Source organism: Monopterus albus, unplaced genomic scaffold, assembly GCF_001952655.1.
Source record: "Monopterus albus unplaced genomic scaffold, M_albus_1.0 scaffold14.1, whole genome shotgun sequence".
NCBI lineage: Eukaryota > Metazoa > Chordata > Actinopteri > Synbranchiformes > Synbranchidae > Monopterus > Monopterus albus.
The window spans coordinates 991,278-1,011,349 of record NW_018127894.1 but is presented as its reverse complement, the minus strand read 5'-3'; the positions used below and the strand labels follow the sequence as shown (position 1 = coordinate 1,011,349).

General features: G+C 40.4%; 2 protein-coding genes across 2 annotated transcripts in view; both read right to left on the bottom strand.

The window, feature by feature from the left end:
* Positions 1-2,364, bottom strand: part of LOC109955389 (epidermal growth factor receptor substrate 15-like 1) — a 17,856-nt gene extending 15,492 nt beyond the window's left edge. The window contains 9 exon segments of the mRNA XM_020591516.1: positions 45-311; positions 452-511; positions 626-751; positions 830-895; positions 1,092-1,187; positions 1,271-1,318; positions 1,405-1,494; positions 1,615-1,656; positions 2,247-2,364. Coding sequence (XP_020447172.1) covers positions 45-311; positions 452-511; positions 626-751; positions 830-895; positions 1,092-1,187; positions 1,271-1,318; positions 1,405-1,494; positions 1,615-1,656; positions 2,247-2,273 — 822 coding nt within the window. The 5' untranslated portion in view covers positions 2,274-2,364.
* Positions 2,365-3,040: 676 nt separating this feature from the next.
* On the bottom strand, positions 3,041-6,759 carry calr3b (calreticulin 3b). The gene is made up of 9 exons (XM_020591661.1): positions 6,587-6,759; positions 6,066-6,167; positions 5,506-5,709; positions 5,316-5,410; positions 5,005-5,214; positions 4,644-4,757; positions 4,369-4,512; positions 4,190-4,282; positions 3,041-4,069 (listed from the first exon to the last, which is right to left on the bottom strand). Exons 1-9 carry the CDS (start codon positions 6,672-6,674, stop codon positions 3,851-3,853), a joined length of 1,269 nt encoding a protein of 422 aa, XP_020447317.1. The 5' UTR covers positions 6,675-6,759; the 3' UTR covers positions 3,041-3,850.
* Between the last annotated feature and the right edge of the window lie 13,313 nt (positions 6,760-20,072).

The following is a 20,072-nucleotide window of genomic DNA, read 5'->3' as shown; positions in this document are numbered from 1 at the left end:
CATCACTTCCAGTCCTAAGGAAGTGCACAGGTGAGGCAACATACCGGTGAGCTGGATCTGAAGGATTGTTTTGGAGAGAGGTTGACAGCACCAGTACTGACAGGAGTAGCACTGCCCAGAGGAGGTGTGTTTCGCAAGGTCTCTTTGAGAAGACCCAGACCACCAGGAAGCCCAGACAGAGTAGGTAGCACAGGCACAGCACCTGGTAGCCCACCTGCAGACTTCTTCCTTTTAGAAGGGGGGATGAGGGAAGCAGGTAAACTAGTTGGGACAGGCTCCTTCTCCATGGCTCGATACACAAGATGCATGACCTGTAAAACCGCAAAATCAGATCATTTATTTATTTTGGCAAAAACAGCTTTTCTAAAAAACTTAGAATATGCTGAAAAAAAATGTTTGATGTTAAATATTTGCTCTCCAATATTTATCTAGTGTGCAAAAGCAATCTTACCACTGTGAATTCATCTTTATCCAAGTGCCCATCTTTGTCTATATCACCTAGGTCCCAAATCTACAAATCAGTTTGTCAAAATAAACAGGAGTTGGTTTCTCTGTAAACACTATAACATGAGGATAGACTGAGCAAGAGTGTTATTGTGTTCCATCACTCTAAGTGTAATATTACCTTTCCTAAAACATCCAGAGGTAGCTTGGAGTTTATCAAAACTGGCCTGACTTTATCACCAGAGAGGAGGCCATTTACAGGAGACAGACTCTCAAAAATGCCCTCAAACTTCCCTTTTTCTTCAGACTAGGAAAGAGAAAAAAAAAACACAAGTTTAGGTGACATTCTTGATTTTCTTACATCCCCAGAATGTTCCCAGCTCACCCTTATTGCCCACTGTGAGTCAGGTGCTGTTGTTGAAACACTTAATAATGGGCTGTTAGTGTCGTTCTGCAAAGAAAAAGGTAAGATACTAAAAAGCAGAGTAAACAAATGCAGTAACAACTGCACAAAGATGTGGAAGTTGCAATTTTTCCCTTACAGTATCATTTTCTGACACATTCAGTGACCATTAATTTCTCCACTAGTGTGTTCCCGTAACAATACTAAATATTGCTGTTGTCAGGAGAGTGATTATAAAACTTACAAACTTGGGTGCAGCTAAATTTTGGTTGAGGTTGTTCAGGCTGATATCATTTCCGCCTTGTGCTGAGGCCACCAGTCTCAAAGCTATGAAGAAACCCTACGAAAGAGGAAGACAGCGAGTGTTCATGCATACATCAGCATCATCAATCACAGCAACTTTACAGAGAAACCCAGTTTTACCTTCTTATCTAAATAGCCTTTTCTTTCCAAATCTGCCAAATCCCAAATCTAAGTAAACAAACAGAAATAAAAGCAGTTTAGACACTACTGCCCAAACATATTTTTTTGTGTAGATGTATGTGTTTGAGACTCACCTTCCCCAGTGTACTGTCTGACAGTCCTGATTTCTTAAGGAACTGAGCTGCATCTCCAGCAGATATTTTGCCTGTGTTTCCTGGATCCAGCTACAAACAATCAGAAGCAAAACACTAAGTGGACACATCCGAAATAACAGTAATAATTAGTTGATTTTATGTGACACATAGACACCAGATGAGCTAGTTTGGAAGAAATCCCGAGGTTACCTGTCTGTAGTAGTTTTCGTAGACTGGACTTCCACTTGACAACTGGAGAAGACGGGAAAAAAAAAATATAACACCGGGCTAAGCTCCAAATGTGGTTGTTGGCTAATGCATACCCGAAATAAAGTTGTTAGAAAGGTTACAACCATTTCATTCTGTCCTTAAGAAGTCACTAGCGTTAACAGTAGATAAACACAGGCTTGATTGCTAACATTAGCAAACCGGTCTTGTGTCGAAAAGTGTTCTCCCGTTAAAATTGTTTTTCTAGTAGCGCTCACTAGGTGGTTATGGTTTGGATAAAGTTGGGATTCAGGTTATGGGAACCAAATATCGACGGGGGAACAGATCTAGACACAACACCTGTTTGTAACATCCTCACTGCTAACACCTCTTTGCTCCCTGTTCGATTAAAACATACAGTAACTTTTTAACGTACAGTAACTTTTAGTTTCCCTAGCTATCCTTACTTGACGTTAACCTAGCTAACCATGTTAACTTGACAACGAAAGGTTGTTAGTAGGGTTACGCTAGACAGTATTCACCACTGCTTCCGTGGCAAATTCATACCACGACTGTCACTTGATGATGGTTAATTGAAAGTGTGAGACTTTTCTTGAGCTATTTAAAATTGTTACCTGACTGAGAGTCATGAGTGCCGCCATATTTCCTGGTGTCTCGGGAGTGCGCGTACGCCCCTTAACCGCGCGGGCACGACCAGCGACAGATCAGATTACCATCTGTGGTTCCGGTGGGATTACACTAGGAAAGAGCACAATGGTGGTTGGTTGGTTGGTTGGTCGGTCGCAAACGAGTCGCCGGCTCTGTTACGCGAACGATGAGAGCCGTTTTTAAATACACCACAGAACGACAGGTGATCTTTATTCCACACTGGTCGGCCACAGGGTTCCTATGCACTGACTAACTGTTGTCTTGCGTATGTCTGTGACCAATCAGGTGTGATAACAGACAAGGATCATACCATCAGGTTAAAAGGGGAAGCGTTGGAGCCAGATCAGAACAGACCAAAGGTGCATGCGAATATGGAGCCAGATCAACGACTTCTAGTCTTAGGCACTGAAGCATAAAGTTTGGCATTGAAAACAAAACCGTAACTGAAACAGCAAACATTGCCACTGAAGCATCTGTATTGGAAAAAAAACACATTGGTAGCTCTACTTTACTGGGGGTATGTTTCCCTTGCGAAATTGAAATTACTATTTCAAATATATCACTTGGGCACCTTCACCATTATCTAGGTGCCTTTGCTCAGTGGAACAAATATATATTTAAAAAAATTTAATATGGCAGGTTCATATTTTTGCTTTTCACTCTTGCAAAACAATTAAAAAAATGTGGATGTGAAGTCAGTTTACATTCAAACTACATTCTCCCAAAATGTGGATATACAGTACAAAACGTGACCAGGCAATGAGGTTATAACCTTTTAATAAAAATTTTGGTATTAACATTCTGTCCAATAGAAATAAGCGTGTAACCCTTAGTGATGTCAGGGGTCACACCAGGGGCTGTTTCTCCAGACTTTCAGGATATAATGCAGGTCCCATCACATTTCCTTGAAGACATGTCGAATTCATGCCATTTCAATGCAGTAAAATGACAACATTGTGCATTTGGATGAAAATGAATTGTCTAAACATTTCATTCAATTATCCCCTAAAGAATGTGAAAACGTAAATAAAAAGTCAGTGCCAAAGACAACCAAAATAAATTGCATAATATGGCTGTTTATGCATTATTTGTTGTTATATGCATTTCACTTTTAACCTGGCTGAATGATTTTTTTTTTCCTTCATAGATGATCAAGTAAAAATAATGGATTATCCATATTCTCTGCAGATTTCAATTTGTAATATTTATATTTTTAACATCTTTTTAACTGTCAAAGTAGAAGCAACTGGAAATCTGTGCATAATGTAGATGTGTTGATTAAGAAAATGGTGGATTTCAATGTTTCCTTTTTCCTGTTATTACAAAATGATGAATGTACCTTCTCAAAATCAACCTAGCATCAGGGGGCAAAAGGATAATATCAAAATGACAGAAAGATGTAACTAAGACCATTAACACCCACCAGCCCCACCTCACTACATGCCCCCCACCCCACCCCAGGTTGTGTCCAGATCTCAGGGAAAGGATGCACAGCAGCCAAAATACCCCCTGGGAAATAAAGGACAGAGTTTCTATGTGAGGGACAGAAGAAATCTCTGGCCACATCTCCTCAAAGCTCATCTTTAGGCTTTGCTTCCTCATCACCCATTTCCGAAAGTGCTTCCTCTACGTCTTCCTTTGGCTCTTCCTCTTCTTCTTCTTCTTCCTCTTCCTCCTCCTCCTTCGCATCCTCATCCTCATCAGCTTCTGTGTCTTGTTCTTTGTTCTTCTCCTCCTCCTCTTTTCGTTTCAAGTCATCTTGCTCCTGTTTCATTTTCCTCTCTGGTTCCTGTGGGCAAAATTTAGATAATCACAAACCTGTCTACTAATTTATTCTGTATCCAACAGGCAATGGGTTTGTTGTGCAAGTATACAATATTGAGATTATATCAATCCTAGTACAGCACACCTTTGTCACACCCCATGTATTCTTTGCGATATCTTCTGCTTCCTTCACATCATCTGAGATGAGGAAGTTGTCAAAGATGGTACCAGATTTCACCTGAGATGAACAGCAACAATGTTACATTGTAATTTTTCACTAAAGAAATAGCATTACTAATCACTGATGATCTTGTTCTCCCTCACCTGCCAAAGATCAAGGCCTAAAACACCAATGTTGTCAAACTTGTAGATGCTTGAATCAGCACTGTATTCTGGATTGTCAATCTCAGGATGCACCCAAGGTCCTTTGTAGTTGGGGTTGTCAATCTGTTTGGGTTTCCATTCTCCCTGTAATAAAAAAAAAAAGCTATTCATCAGGCTGCAAATGCATTAGAAGAATGAACGTGAAGCATTTGTCAGGCAGAAGAGAACACACACACTGCATAAGCTGTAGCCATGACTGTGTTACTTCAGTCTACCTTGTACTCTGGGTTGGGGATCATGGGTGGCTCCCACTCTCCATCCATATCCTCATCCCAGTCATCAGGCTTTTTAGCATCAGGGTCTGGAATGTTTTCAGGTTTGTCCCAGTCCTAAGAACGAACAAATAATCCCAAAATGGTGAGTAAGTAAGTATATTGTATATGTAGACCTGGTTCTTTTCAAACCCAAGACTGCTGTGGAAATGTGCATGAGAAATTAATGAAAAGCACTCTTCCTCCTATCAGCTTCTCATTAGAACCTAACAGCATTGTCAGTCAATGCAAAGATGATCAAAATGAAGTTTTATTCTGGATGAGGATGACTAATTGTAGTAATCAGAGTAGTAAGCTTACTTACCCCAGGCTTGGTGTCATCAGCATCATCAATCTTGGCACGGTCATCCCAGTCCTCTGGCTTCTTGGCTTCAGGGTCCTTAATTTTCTTCGGAGGCAGGAAGTCCCAGTCATCCTCTAGACTACCAGATTCTACCTTCTCATTGTCAATCTTCACCTCATAGGTCTGATCTGGATTCAGGATCAGTGTGTACAGGTGGGTGAGCTCATCATCCTGGAAGAAATTGTCCAGATTAAGTCAGATGATGCAGAAGCAGCATATCATTGTATCTTAAAATAAAACAAAACATAAAAAAAAAAAAAATCCATGAATACCTTGCACTTAATCTCTTTCTTGATAAGGTGATTCTTGCCCTTGTAGTTGAAGATGACATGAACTTTTTTGGTGCTGTAGCCACAGATGTCTGGGCCTAGGTGGGGGAAAAAACTGGAATTATTAGATGTTCCAAATTCTGTCATTGTAACCATCAGTTAATGTAATATACTATCATGAATTATCACTTACCAAACATTATGTAGTATGAGGAGTCCCCATGCATCTCAGTCTGCTCCAAGTCAGCAGGGAACACCTTTACATAGCCACCACCACAGTCAATCTTTTGCTCATGCTTGACTGTAAACTGGATGACTAAAGGTTTACCCTCATTGCTGAAAGGCTCAAAACGGGCAGAGACAGCATAGAAACGAGCATCCTGACTAGTCTGCAGACCTGAAAATGAAAGTGCAAAACAAATCCTTAGCAAGACAAATGCAAAATAGGTTCTCTTTGGGAACTGTAAAACAAAATGCAGACAGATGTAAGTAAAGTGAAAACTGAACACAAGCATTGTTTAAAACTTTTTAACACAAATGATCTGTTCAAAAGCTGTTACAATGCTCAGATTGAACGGTGAGTGTTGTTTACCATTTTCAAATATTGAAGCTGGAGAATCAGGTTGCAACTAATGGCTTTTAATTTATTACATTTATGTTCTCAATTAACATACAAGCTCAATAGTTATATCTGAAACATTTAGACTGAATATAGCATGATCAATTTAATGAAATACGCGTGATTCTTGTTACCTTGGTCTTTCTCTGGATCTCCATAGAAGTTGCCAGCAGTTAGTTTCCACTCTCCATAGTCGGACTTATGTTTGGAGTTTATCCAACGACTTCTCCATTCATCTGTAGAGAGCACAACCATTAAGTTAGCTAAGAATTAACCCTTGGGGCACGTCACGTCAAATCACTTTAAGAAAGTTATATTACCAAATTTCTATTCACTGGTGTTACTATAACTCTCAAAACGGTAAATTTCTTTTGATTAGTAAGCAACTAAGGTCACAACTACTAACCTGAGTGGCTATTAGCTACGTTTGCTAGCTTTGGGGCCTTGCTAAAGCCAGTCAGCTAACAACCTAGCTGAATAAAGGAAAATTAGCGAGAGTGAGATATTTTTCACTAAAACAGTGACTGAAAGCAATTATTTTGAAAACCTCACGATGATAACTGTGACAAAGAGAAGATCAGCGATCAAGCTAATAGCATTAACCTCATGCACGGCTAAAGCTAGCTAGTATTATAAATGTCCATGTCCAACTTACCACCATCCAGAAACTCTTCCCGAAAGTAAACATTCGCACGTACACAGTGTACTGCTAATACCACTGCAACTAAACCCAAAACTTTCATTTTGTTTACTGTCTCAGCAGCAATTCCCTATGCTGACACCGTGCTTGCTGACTTGTGAATACCTTATGGAGACAAGAAGGAAATATTTTAGAGTCGCTTCTGCGAACAGATGTCTGCCTGCCATTGGCCAACAAGATGGTGTATCTGGACCAATCACAGTAGACCACGAAACATATGTTTCTTCTAGTGCCTGATCCAGGATCGGTGGTTATTTTAAATGTTTTATTTGTGTCATTATATGAGCAGTCCAGTAGAGGGTGCCAAATATAAAAAATAGAAATATATTGCAGCCTAATGGGAGTTTTCCTCCCCGCTGTCGCCAAGTGCTTGCTCAAGGGGTGCTGGGTTTTCCTTATACTGTATTATAGTATATGGTCTAGAGCTTATTATGTCAAGTACCATACGACGATTGTTGTTGTGAACTGGTGCTATACAACTGAATTGAGATAAAGTATCTCTGCAAACAACACTAGGTTTGGCTAAAAGTGAAACCATCTTGACTGCCATTATTAACTCCCTACTGCTCAGGGGCACATCAGGGGAAATCAACACAAGCCTTTTGGCTGCTTCACTGGACGTGGCACTGCTATAATCCCAAGGCTCAAACTAACAAGCCACACTGCTGTAGACTGCTGCTCCCAAAGAAGCTCTACATCCCTTTTATACTCCTGTGGGCCACATGCTGCAAGAGAATTCAAGCTTTTAACCACAAGAGGTCAGTGAAATGATGCTTTTCAGTTTGGTGATATGCTACTCCTTTCACTCTACTCTTCTGAAATAAGGTTGAGCATATATTATGCAAACACTATGCATGTCTTGGCAGTTCTGGTGTTATTAGTACCAGAAATACAGCCTTGAACTTGGACAGCTAATGAGCGACTAGCTATGTTAAAACTCCAACAGGATTTCTAGTTTCCAAGCAGTATATACATCAAAAAAAGAAACTATTAATAGCATCTGAATTCTTAAATATGTGATATTTGACTTTCATTGGCTTTTAATTCACTGGTTTGTCTCTGCAGGCTGTAGTACTGCCTTGAAGATGAACTGTTGGACAGGAAGAAGAAATCTTGGCACATCTTACCTCAAGCAAAGGTCTCATCATTTCCCTTTACACAGTGTTCCAGCTGGTCAGAGCTACAGGCACTGTGGCACCAGGGATGGGTTCATATTTCATTGCAAGACTGCTGGTGAATTATTCCTTTGTTCACCCCCTGAGACCAGGGAAGCTGGTGTGTTGGAGTGAAAAAGGGAGTGAGCTGGAGGAGATAGGGAGCTGCTCCAGCCATTGAGGCTCAGTGGGAGCTGAGGTGTAGAGAGAGTCCACACCAGATGCTCCAGAACCACAGCAACAACATATGGACATGCAAACACATGCATAAAGCTGTATAGTAATATATATGAACTTTAATCAGCAACAGAGATTTGTACCACTCATCAAAATGAATGGAAAGACAAAAAAAACTGCACATTTATTTAACTGGGCTTGAGGGATAAACACAGAAATGTAAATCAAATGAATTTTCCCAGTGACATTTTCAATGATGATATGCATGGATGGATGACTGAACTGGCGTACTAGATGCATTTTATGTAGTGTGCTGTAATATTTAAAGTAAGATCTTTGCAGAGCAGTGTCAATGAGACTAAACGACTACAAAAAGTCTCAAAATAACCAAAATATACATGACTACAAAGGAACTCTAATGGACCACTAAGAGATTAAAATTGACTACAAAGAGATTCAAAATGCCTGCAGACCAAAAAACAAAGACTCAAAAAGAGATGTAGAATGACCTCAGAGAGACTCAGGAAGAACACAGAGACACAAAGCGCAGCAAAAAAAATGACTGCAAAGAGACTCTAAATAACTCAAAAGAGGTGCAAAAGTCCACAAAGAGATGCAATAGGGCTACAAATGAACTTACATTAACCACAAAGAGACACAAAATAACCACAAAGACACATGAAATGGAAGACAAAAATACTACAGAGATGCAAACCCTCTACAAAAATGAAGAAAAAAATATAATAATTCTTTTAGCAAAGCACAACAACCTCAGTTATAATTTGATTTTATTCCAAACATCAAATTACAGTAATCATTCTCCAGTTATTTTCCAAAATGGCTGGCATTACATTAAGGAATGAATTTTTTATGAGGTGCAACTGAGAAGAGCAAGGTTGCTGCTGCAGACACATTGGCCTTGAGCAGCCTTGACACTTTTGTGGCATGTGTTTTGCTTTGTGGCATTGCGTGTCCAGGAGATGGCAGCACAGAGCAGGCAACGCTGTCAGCTGGACAATGTCAGCTAACGTCAACAGCTGCTTGTTGAGGGAACTCTTCACTGTCATAGACTCAATTTGCCTTGAATCCCGAAAGTCAAGTCAGTGTTTTTCACCAACTTGATAGTTCAAGAAAACCAGATATAATTAAAAATGTGTCCTATGTTGTGAAAGGGCTTGATAATGATGATGATAAGAGCAGATACAGTATGTCAGGTCTGAAACACCAATGAGTCAGCCTTCTACATGTGTAGCATAGGGTTGTTTAGATTTATGTATTTCTTGATGCTGCATTTACATATTGAATTCACAAAGATAATATTTTCTCACACTCTTTTCTGTCCTTTCTGTGCTGATGTAACAATGAAATGAACAAACCAATGAATAATTAATCAACCCACAATTGCTAGTGGAGAATTAAATGGTGTATTTTCTCATAATTAAGTTACTCATTGGATTGCAGATAAACAACCCTTCATTACTTGCAAATTCATCACTGCAGATTGTCACACTTGACCCAACTGCAGATCCACACACAGGTCAAAGGGCAGCTGAAGCAAGTGGAGCACAACAGCCTGTTTCCATCTCCAGTGACTGAATTATTCTCTTTTTTTCACCTTCATCTCTTAGCAATCCCACAGCTTTTCCTTTTCAACCTCAAATGGTTTCACAGACTGGACAGAGAACAGAAGAGGACCTCATCTTCACTTGCACCCATGCTGCTTTCCTTTCACCATATTGTAGTTGACTACAACTGAGATTTCTTTATGTGAAAATGTAAATTAACACTGATATGACTGGAATTTTGCCAAATCTCAAAATATCTCAAATGTTTTTTGTTTTTGTTTTTTACATTTAAAAGCTTTTAAGTACTCCTCATTACTCTTTTAGGGAATGATGCAGCAGCCGTTATGAGCTGACTTCCAATAATTTCAGCGTATTTGCTTTTGGTTGCAGCCCTGGCATCGAGCGCTTGCCAAGTGGGAGTGAGCGATCAATCAATGGACCGGCTCAACAAACAAATGGCGCCCCATGTCGAGCTCTTGCATCTGAGGCAAATCTATATCTCGTATTTCTTCCATTTTCATGTAGATGGAGGGGAAACAGGAGAGAGTAAGATGTCTGTGCTCTTCTGACATTGTTCCTACCCCCTGACGGTTTGATGTGATTGCCCTGTCAGCCCTCGGAGTCTGCAGCCAGTGTAATAATCTTGGTTAGATGCTGAATGGAGATGGCTGGAGATAGTGTTCCTGGGCACAGATGTGGCATAAATATTTCAGTAGTTTGAAACTACATATTTTAGAAGAAGCAAGCTTAGTGTCCACCCACCAGTGGATCGTCTAATGTGGTCTATGGCTGACATACAGTATTGCATCACTAGTTTTTTGGGGTTTTTTTTTTTTGGTCTAACAAACACAAATGTACTCACACTCCTCTGCTGTGGAACATCAGTCTCCACTATGTCAAAAATCCTTGAGATGCAAACTGATATTGAGAATCTGCCCAAGGTCAGGGCCTCATCAAAGTCAATCTAATTTCCTGCAACTCAGGGTGAAACTGACAACTTGGCCCCCATGTTGCCGTGGCAGCCAACAGCCCCTCTCTGCATATAATCAGTCTGTTGCCATAGCAGCCCCATGGAGCTTTCCTTCCCATCAGTCTAGCAGAGAAGATGAGTGAACCAGCAGTGCCCTCATCCAGAGAGGCCTGCATGTCTTCATCTGTTGCCATGGCATCGTAATAGCGTTCTGGATAGATTTGGTATGGCAGGGAGTCCGTTTCTTTATCTTCCAACACATTATATTGAGCTGAGCTTGCCTGTGTTCAGCGCTCGCAACGTAGTGAGCAGACAAAAGGAGGTGAGGGGAAGAAGGTAGATGTCAAGATAATGTGTCTATATTGAGACACATGCAGTGGTGCTGCGCCTAGATGTGTGGTGTTCTCACCGTGTGCATATTAGGAGATACAGTATATAGACATGGTGGATGTTAGAGACATGCCTGAATAAGGTCACCTGGAGTGTACTCTCTGAATCACTTTGTACTAGAATGAGTGGCTGAGTTCAGTCACACAGTGATGATGTTCTGAACCAATTCAAGCATGTACAAACAAAAAGGAACTCAGAGAGCCAGACATTTTGCATTTCCACTTTAAAATGACTATAAACAATAATGATATGACAACGTATCAAATGATAATGCATAAACAATAAGACAGTGTGGGAAGTGTTGCTCATACTGATGAGCTTACAGAGAATTATTTTTTGAGCTTATGGAGTTTCAGCTCATTGTTTAGCTGTCTGGTCCTAATTTTACTGTTTGTTCACTCTCACCATGTTCAAAACACTGGACCAAACAACAGACAAACACATCTAGGGACTAGCTGGTGATCATAAAGGAGGTTTTGGCAGCAGCCAGAATTGGTAGAGACCAAAACCTGAGCTAAAAGAGAGTGAAATTTGAATTTACGTTCACCAGAGAGCCAGAAACACAGCACCAAAATAATGATAATGTTGCTCTGTAACTGCTGGATGTGAAAATGAGCAGCAGTTTGATAACAACCTAAAACATATCAACTTGATAGTGGTATCAAACCAGTGTTGTTCTGAGAGGCATGAATCAATGATGTATTGTTTTTTTAAAGGTAGTGTTGATTATTCACTTCAGAAGCATTTTTGTTACATTTCTTGAAATTCTCTTTTCATTCCAATGGCAATAAGCACATTACATGCACTGACATCTGTGGCAACAGCAGGGCTGAAAAAAACCTGACCAGTAATTTTACTCAGTCAACGCCAGTGGATGGCCTACCTGCCTGTCAACTTAACTTCCTACCTGGGTACACTCTGCCCTCGCAAGAGCCAAGAGTCTCCCTTAAGGCCAGGCAAGCAGTTTTTATAGATAAAGCTAGTGAGAGAAGGTACCCCCAGCAGCTTTTGACCGCAAATAGAGAAAGTTACAAATAAAAAGAAGCTGGATGCTGCAAACGGGACTGAAAGGTGACACAATGATGGCCATATTTCTGCTGGACAGGTAATTATTGGTTTTGTTTTGTTTGGGGGCGTTTGTTATTTTCCTGAAATCTCTAAATATTCAGGCAGTGTGCAGTGCATTGCGTCCCCAGTTGATGGACTACAGCAGTAAAACCAATTTCCTTCAGCTAAGAACAAGCAGATGTACTAGCAGAACAGGCATTTTGCTGTTCTGATTAATGACGACTCAAGTCAAAAGGTGCTGATGTCAGGGTCACGGTTTGCTTTTAATGCTTTTAATTGCTTTTATAAACCAATTGATCCATCTGGCCTTATGTGAGCTGGTGGCTCTTCGTTATTGACACTAAGAAGTTGATCTTGGCAATCAGTAGGTCCTGTACTAACAATTGTGCATTATTTCAATGTGCACATTTTTGATCTTGGCTGTCGGCTGAGTGTGCTTAACATGACAGTGGTTCAGTTTTGGTCACACCTCAATTTACTGTAACATCGCTGTGATTTGGTGTGAAAGGAAATGGACTTGCCAGATAAATTTGCTGTTTAAAAATCTACAGGATGTGAATGTTGACACTGAGGTAGGTTGAACAAAAATCCTTGTGCAACATTTCAGTCACCACACCAGGACCTGAAACAATTCAAGCTGTTCTAGATTACCAAGTGTCCGAATTTCCCCATGATACCATCAGAGCTATCGTGACAGTCTTGAAGGCAGGATAATATATCAACAACCACTGTGAGCCCAGTCTCAGAGTTTTCAGAGTTTTGCGGTTCAAACTAAAAGATAAAGAGGGTAGTAAAGACAATAGAGGCACAGTATAAAACAACAATGTCACAAACAAATAAAAACAACATTAAAGTGTATGTACATATTTCCAAAGACTGGCTTGGTTTCTTAACTGAGACGTGTGCATCCCTTCCTGTTTATTGATTTGCTGACGATGCACAACAGAGACAGTGTGTGCATCAGCATAAAGTAAAGCCAGAGCACATTAGTAACTGTTAAGCTCTCCCGTGCCAGCATCAATAATTTTGGCAAAACAAAAGGGTTGATCAAATCACTGTCCTGCAACCGTACACTCCACTGCTCTATGTTTAAGAGACAGAGGAAAGTGATGAGCAGGCCCACTGACAGGACCGTTTGGTCTCAGGCCAGTGTAAAGCCTGCTCTGTTGCTGTTTCCTTCTCCTCTCCATTTTTCTTTTTCACTCTTCCATTCATTCTCTCCCAGGCAGCAGATGGTGATAACGGTGAGCATACAGCATAACTCAGAGGTTTTACACTTCATCTTCTGCTGCTTTCACTCACAATGCTTGGAGGCTTTTAGCACAGAGGTGTTTACTATAATGACCAGTACTGTGTCAAAATGTGTTCTGTATTATTTGGGCTTGGCTTCCAGGAGGATGATGAGGCATTTCACAGAAATTTGACAACTAGGTGTTATAGTTAATTCTGACCTTACTATACATGCCACAGCCATGTCACCAGCATAACAAAAGCATATTTTATCATCTCAAACAAGAGTTTACAGCCATGGCAACTCTGTGATGCTGTAATAAACAAAGCACCTTTTAATACAGAAAGCATTCAGAATCTCACAGATATGAGGATAACACTTAATCACTATTTGGTACCAGTATGTCAGAGTGAAGACAGAGTAATACTCCTTGTGATCTCTTTGTTTAATTCTTATACAGTATATTGCTCTTTCATGGTTCACGGTGAAGAGTTAGATCAGTGTTTTAAAAAAAACATGTTTAAAACGGAATAGCTCATCAAGACACACCCACAATAATACACTGTTACTCAATTCATATCATCCAATTTGCAGAAGGAAAATGACTATCTTTGGGATACACTCAGTCAGTTGAGATTTTCAATTGTCCTTCCAGCAGTAAAGGTTAATTTGCCCGATAACACAAATGAGCCCCGTGAAGGCTTTTTTTTCATTGGGAAATGTTGATTAAAACATTAGCATATGAAAAGATGAATGACCTCAAAGATGCTCTGGATAAAAGCAGTCAAAAGTGGTTGTGTTAGGTCGATCACCGAGATGAAACCCTTTTGATTGGAAATGCATTTTCCAGTAGTTGCTACACAGCTGGGAATGTTGTGATGGAGATAAGTGATTAATGTGCTAAATATATGCATTGAAAAGACTACACTGTCAGATGAATAAGGAAATCAGTTTTAGAAAGAATGCACATTGTCAAATTTACTGCAGAAGTTCTTCACCCGAGCAGTCGCATCTATCAATCAGTTACTGATGTTTTTGTGTCACTTGCTCTGGCAACTCACAGGAGCCTTTTAATATGATTAAACAGCTTATCTAAAGAACAAAACACTCTGAGGAGTTTGCACATTGGTCTCCCATCGTACCACCAAAATCACCTGAAACAAAATTGAGGTAGCACCATATGTGTCACACAACTGAAAATAGAAATAGGAGTGGAGCTGTGAAAAAGACAAACTGGCCACATTAGCCCAAAATCCACTTATAGGACTGTGCTGAAGTGATGAACTACTTCTTTTGCTGTAGCCTACATGTTTTAAGAAACTGTGTTCTTGTTTTCTTCTTTTTTCCACATCTATTTTTCTTGTTTTCTCCAGATTATGTGAAGGAGCAATGGAAATGATTCAGGTTTGTGTTCTTCATTGGTCAACAGCGCCTTCATCATTAAGCGTTCTTTTTGTTTCCTCTCAGTGCAGCCTTTGACTGTTCTCAGAAACCTTGATGTATCTGAAGGTCATGGAGCCTTGTGCAGCCAATGCCAAGTCACCACATTCTTTCCACTTGGTTTACCTGCTCAGGTAATATTGTCTGACTGCTACTGTATCCATGGCAATAAACCCCTGCAGATGCCCTCAACCCGGGCTCCTCTGATGGGCTGATTAGTATGCATGGATGGAAGCCCAAGCTCTTCCCTGATTGGCCCTGTCAGCTCCTGGCCTGGGTTCTGGCTCACCCCTGCAAAAGACCCAGCTGGCTGTATGCCGCCCCGCCCCCACCCCCAACGTGCTTACGGCTGCTATATTCCACATGACTGGACTTGTCCTCGAGGACCTGGAGACCATGTTCCTGTATAGTAAATGTCACAGCCAGAATGTCTCACTGAACCACGTGCAATGGTGCTACTCTTTCTTTAATATAAAACATAAGCCTTGGCAGCAACAGAATCTCTTAATCTGCAACCCAAACAGTTTTCTGAACATTTGGCCCTGCTATGAAAAATTGACATGCTCTTATGTCATCATATTTCCTCAGACCACTCAGGGTGAACTCTTTTTTTTTATTGCTCCCATCCGTTGCCTTTTTGCAAGTCACACCTTTTGAGGGGGTGACTTACAAACGCGTCCGCTGAAAAAATATTCAATGTACAGTCCTGTCAGCCGTCACTTTTGCCCTCTCATTTGATTCTCCGCTGCCTGTCCGAGCCCTCCAGCACAGATAAAAAGGAACCTCTTCTAAGGTGTTTTGCGAGGCATTATAAAACAGTTGCCATGGATACCGAGGATGAACAGGCTCCACATACAGGCTGCAGAATAGGAAATGACACATGCAATATTTCACATTTCAAAAATACCTTTATCTCTCGTCAGCAACGCACAAGCTGATGGACTGCTGTGCTAAAAATGCCAAAGATCAAGGCCCTATAAAAAGGTCTGCAAGGCTATTTGCTTCTTGCTCCACAAATGTGGGTTGAGTATTTTCCCTCTCATTTTATCTTTGTTGTTTCTCCCAGATGAGATTACCTATATTATGTAGGATGGAAGATCAAGGAAGGCTTTCTCTCTGTGATCCCATAAAGACTGCATCTTACAAGCCCAGATAATCAGCCCCAATTGTGCAACTGGCTCACTGCACTGCAAAATGTGGCCATGAAACTAAACAGAGGCAACAGAGCTTCACTGTGGCTGCTTAGCCTACAGCACTCATGATCATGCAGTTTAAGAAGAGCAGATCGTTTGATGTCGAGGATTGTAATTACTGTCTTTTCTTGAGATAATGCACACTCTGCTCAGTGTTGTTTATTATCCACTTCATAAGCATTTTCAGAGAAAGTGGGTTTAAAAAGAAAGAAGTAGCTTTTACTTTTTCTTTTAGCAAAGTTTGGCACAACTTGGTTCAGACTTAAAGGGGTTGTCCGAGTTCCCTATCTAGGGCTATCTTCCATTACAAGAACATATCGCCCCCATATTTTAGCCATGAATTCCCATTAGTAATACCAGCTGATGAAATGTGAGCTAATGTTGGCCTCTAATTTCGTTCAGGTCCTTGGCTGACTATTCATCAGCCGTTTATACTGTGGAAATCAAATAAGGTCACTCTTCGGAACTGGGAACCTTCTGGGAACAATTGTCCACCTGCTGCTCTCCATTCCCACCCTCCTCCGCCCATCCACACTTTCCTGGTCCTTCCTCTTTGATAACCCAAGTGCTGGTCCTTCTGCCTGCTGCAACTGGGTGTCTCACTCCATTTCCTGTGTTCCACATGATGTCAGAGACACATGGCTGCCGAACATAGACACGAATAGACCAGAAATGTTCATATGTCTCCATGACCTGTATCAGTCGCTGCACTGTCACGCATGTCTAATTAACCACAACCAGAGGCTGCAGACAGACCCTAACAGGCATTCATCAAAAGAGGGTCTTCTCCCTACAGTACCTAAGCAGACAGCGGTGTAGATAATGGTTACAGTGGTAAAACTGGGGTGTGATTTATGAGGGGGTTCTCCTTTCACCTGTTTGAATTACCAAGATAACGAACATAATGTAACTTCAGTCCAAAACCAAAGGTGAAGAGACTGATTCCGATATTTACTTTGAGGTTTTTAACCTATTTTTTTCTTTGTGACCCTGTTTGGGTTTGACAGTGTGATCCTTTGCAGTTTTTGGGACGTTCTAATGGATAATCAGGTTATAAAGGCTATGCAGGTGTAAAATATGGGTATTATAATTAAATGATAAGTCTGGCAGACTTCTATATATTTTTTAGTAGAAACAAATTCCATGATATATAATCAAATGAAGACCACTCTTTTCAAAAAGTGATTAACAACATATTTACATAACTCCTGTAAGGCTGACCAGTATAATAAAATATAGCAGATATATGCACTAAATGCATTGATGCTAAAGTAGCACTGAGCATAATTATTGCATAGATGAACAGATATAATTGGATCTCAGTGTTTTTTAATGCTAAAAAATATTATTGCACTGTTTTGAGAAAACAAAAACTCACAGACCAAATTTCACTCACAAATTAAAGCAAATGCTGCTACACACATCTCCCATTAAAGAACATATACTGAAAAACAAAGAGTGTTTGAAAGTGTCTGGGGACGTTTTATGAACTGTCTAAAGGATATGGATCTAATCTTCAACTAAAAATACATTATTTGTTTTCAAATACTGTATGCAGACTCTGAGTTAATATATTATTTGCAAAAAGAGTATGAATTTGTACATTTGATACGGAATATGAAGTTTTAAGGTTTGGATTATCATCTATCAAGTTAAGGGGAGCACTTCTTTTCAGTTAATATGTTTGTTTGTTGTTACCTATACTGTAGACAGAACTTGTATATTGATGAGGTCTTTGTGTTTACTCCTGTTTGGGCAATGTGTGCTAAAAACCTCAGTGTCCGGCTGAGCATTAAAAAACTATATATGAAGTTAAAGGTTACAGCAGGAGCCAATGCGTTTAAGTATAAGACAGAACAAATATTGTTAGTTTACAGTATAACTGATGAGCCATCATCCCCCTCAAATCCCTCCGGTTCTCTCGGCTACTGTGTCTTCATTTCTGAGACCTCAGAACGCAGCGTGGCTTTTCTCTCCCTAACAGTGAAGCCCTTTGATTCTCACTGCAGCCTCGGCAGCAATGATGACAGCACTTCCTGGAGGGAGCTCTCACTGAGCCCATATTCCAAGTTTCCACATTCCCAATAAGCCTGTAGAGCCCAAGCTGAAGAAAAGAACCGAACCCCCTGCAGCTCCCGTTGCTGCTTCAGATAGGGCCTTTACTGCAGCTGTTACCCAGCACATTACTGAGCCAAAGAATGTCTGTCTGCTGAAGGAAGCCAGAGGACCACATGATTCCTTCTCCCTTTTCTTTTGCTGTGCAGATACAGTCACAAAGATTTCAGAAGGGAATCCACTGGAACTATTTTTGACACTACAGTATATGTGAACCCGACTGTGGTGCACTGACTCCTGGGATGCTTTGGACATGTGGGGGGTTGATCTATTTTTTGATAAGCATCAGAAAAAGGTATAGGAGCAGATTTGACATGGCATGAATAGAATTGTGTATAGGACACACATCATTCACAGCAGACAGGACGGGAGAGCGGGCTGTTAAATAACCATGACAGATGTGATATGATCACCAGGGAATAGACTGAATTATTGAATCACTGCTGCAGTGGGAATGACTCTCCCAAAGATGAAAGTTGTGGCATTGTAACATAACAAAAGCTTAGTATCTCTCTAGTCTCTCCTCCTCTCCTCTTAATTCCCTTCCTTTCTTCTTTTGTGACAGTGAATCCCCACTGACCCCCCAGTTCATCACTACAGTCTAGGTGAGTTTAATTACCTGGAGATATCTTGAGAAGAAATGATTAAGTCTGTAAGGTAAAGTCAACAGAACAACTTGGACAGTGTATAAATCATGTATTTTTGCTGCTTCTGCTACACTCTGCAGTCTACTCCTTCACCTGTAAGTCACAGAAACTATATTTTAGATAACAGTGACCTCAATATTTCTCTATAGTCCCAGACTGATGAATTCCTCTTTAATATATTAAATAATTTGAGCAGAACAGTTTCCTGTTAGTGTAAAGTTGTTGTAAATCTGAGAGTGTGTTCTCAGGCTGATTGCTGATTAGAATCAAGAGTTGTTGAGGGGGAAGAAATCTGTTGAATATGCCAAGGGATTCATGTGCATCATGATGTAGGTAGGGGTGTGTTAACTGTTTTGGTTTTAGTTGGATTCTGCAGCTGAAACTGACTTTGTTTCTGCATTTATATTTTGAAAGTCTAAGATAAAGTTATATTACATTTTGACACCGAACTGCTTTTCTACAGCTACTTAAAATGAGTGAGGTAAAGCTGGTCAGGCTTTCGTCTGTGGTCCTCCAGGAATGATAGTCAGTCTCCAACCACTGCATGTTACACTGATGCATTTCAGTCACTGATTCTGTAAAAATAGCTGCAGTCTTTCTCTGTTATCTTGATGCCTCATATTTAAGACATTATAAGCCTTTGTCAGATGCTCACAAACATCTCGTTTGTATCTTTTAAATTGTACAAGCTTAGAGCTCTACTGGAAGCTGCTCCAGACTCCACACACACACACCATCGGATTAAAGACAGCTCTTTAAACCACCCTGGATAATTCCCATGTCCGTTTATACTTTGACTGCAATGTGCACACAGGAGTTTTCTCTCCACTAATTTATGCCATAAACAAAACACATTTCTGGGTCATTTATTTGCAGTCAACTCTCTGGAGCATCAGCACTAAGCTTTGTTATTCATGCTCCCCCTGCCCAGTGAACAACTGGAGCTTCTGTCTTCAGCCTCTTATTACTGAAACACATCTGGACTCTGTCATATTTCATTTAGTTAAACAGCATACAAGCAATTATAGCAATGTAACCCAAGGGGGGGAAGTAGGGAGGGGAAGGCATATGATGTAAGGGAAGAGGAATTTGATTTATTTAAACATGCCTTTCTCTAACCTCACCTATGTCCTCTGCAAATTGACACCCTTAAAATGGCAATTTATTTTTCATTTACAGCATTTGTCAGAGCTATGCACTTGTAGTCTCTGGCTGCAAGTTGTTGTGCAAAAACCAGTAGCTGTTTGACAAAAACGCAACTGACATCTGTACTGTATAGACAATCAAACTGAATTCAGCACTGTTAGTCATTTTTGTGTCCAAAAGTATGAAATTCTAGAAAAATATATGTGGAAGTGTTTGGCGTGTAGCATCCAGTATGATAAATGAGAAGCCCCTCGTTTCTGTCTTTGCCTAATAATCAGCGCCAATAGAAATGCAGTTGGCCCGCCCCTGCCGGTTTATTGTGAATCCGCGTTCAACTGGAAAACG

Excerpts from the sequence above, each read along its gene's own strand:
- calr3b (XM_020591661.1), bottom strand. The coding sequence starts at position 6,674 with ATGAAAGTTTTGGGTTTAGTTGCAGTGGTATTAGCAGTACACTGTGTA. Across the intron at positions 5,710-6,065 it reads AGATCCAGAGAAAGACCAAG|GTCTGCAGACTAGTCAGGAT; the intron begins GTAACAAGAATC and ends TTTCATTTTCAG. Across the intron at positions 4,070-4,189 it reads ATACATGGGGTGTGACAAAG|GAACCAGAGAGGAAAATGAA; the intron begins GTGTGCTGTACT and ends TTTTGCCCACAG.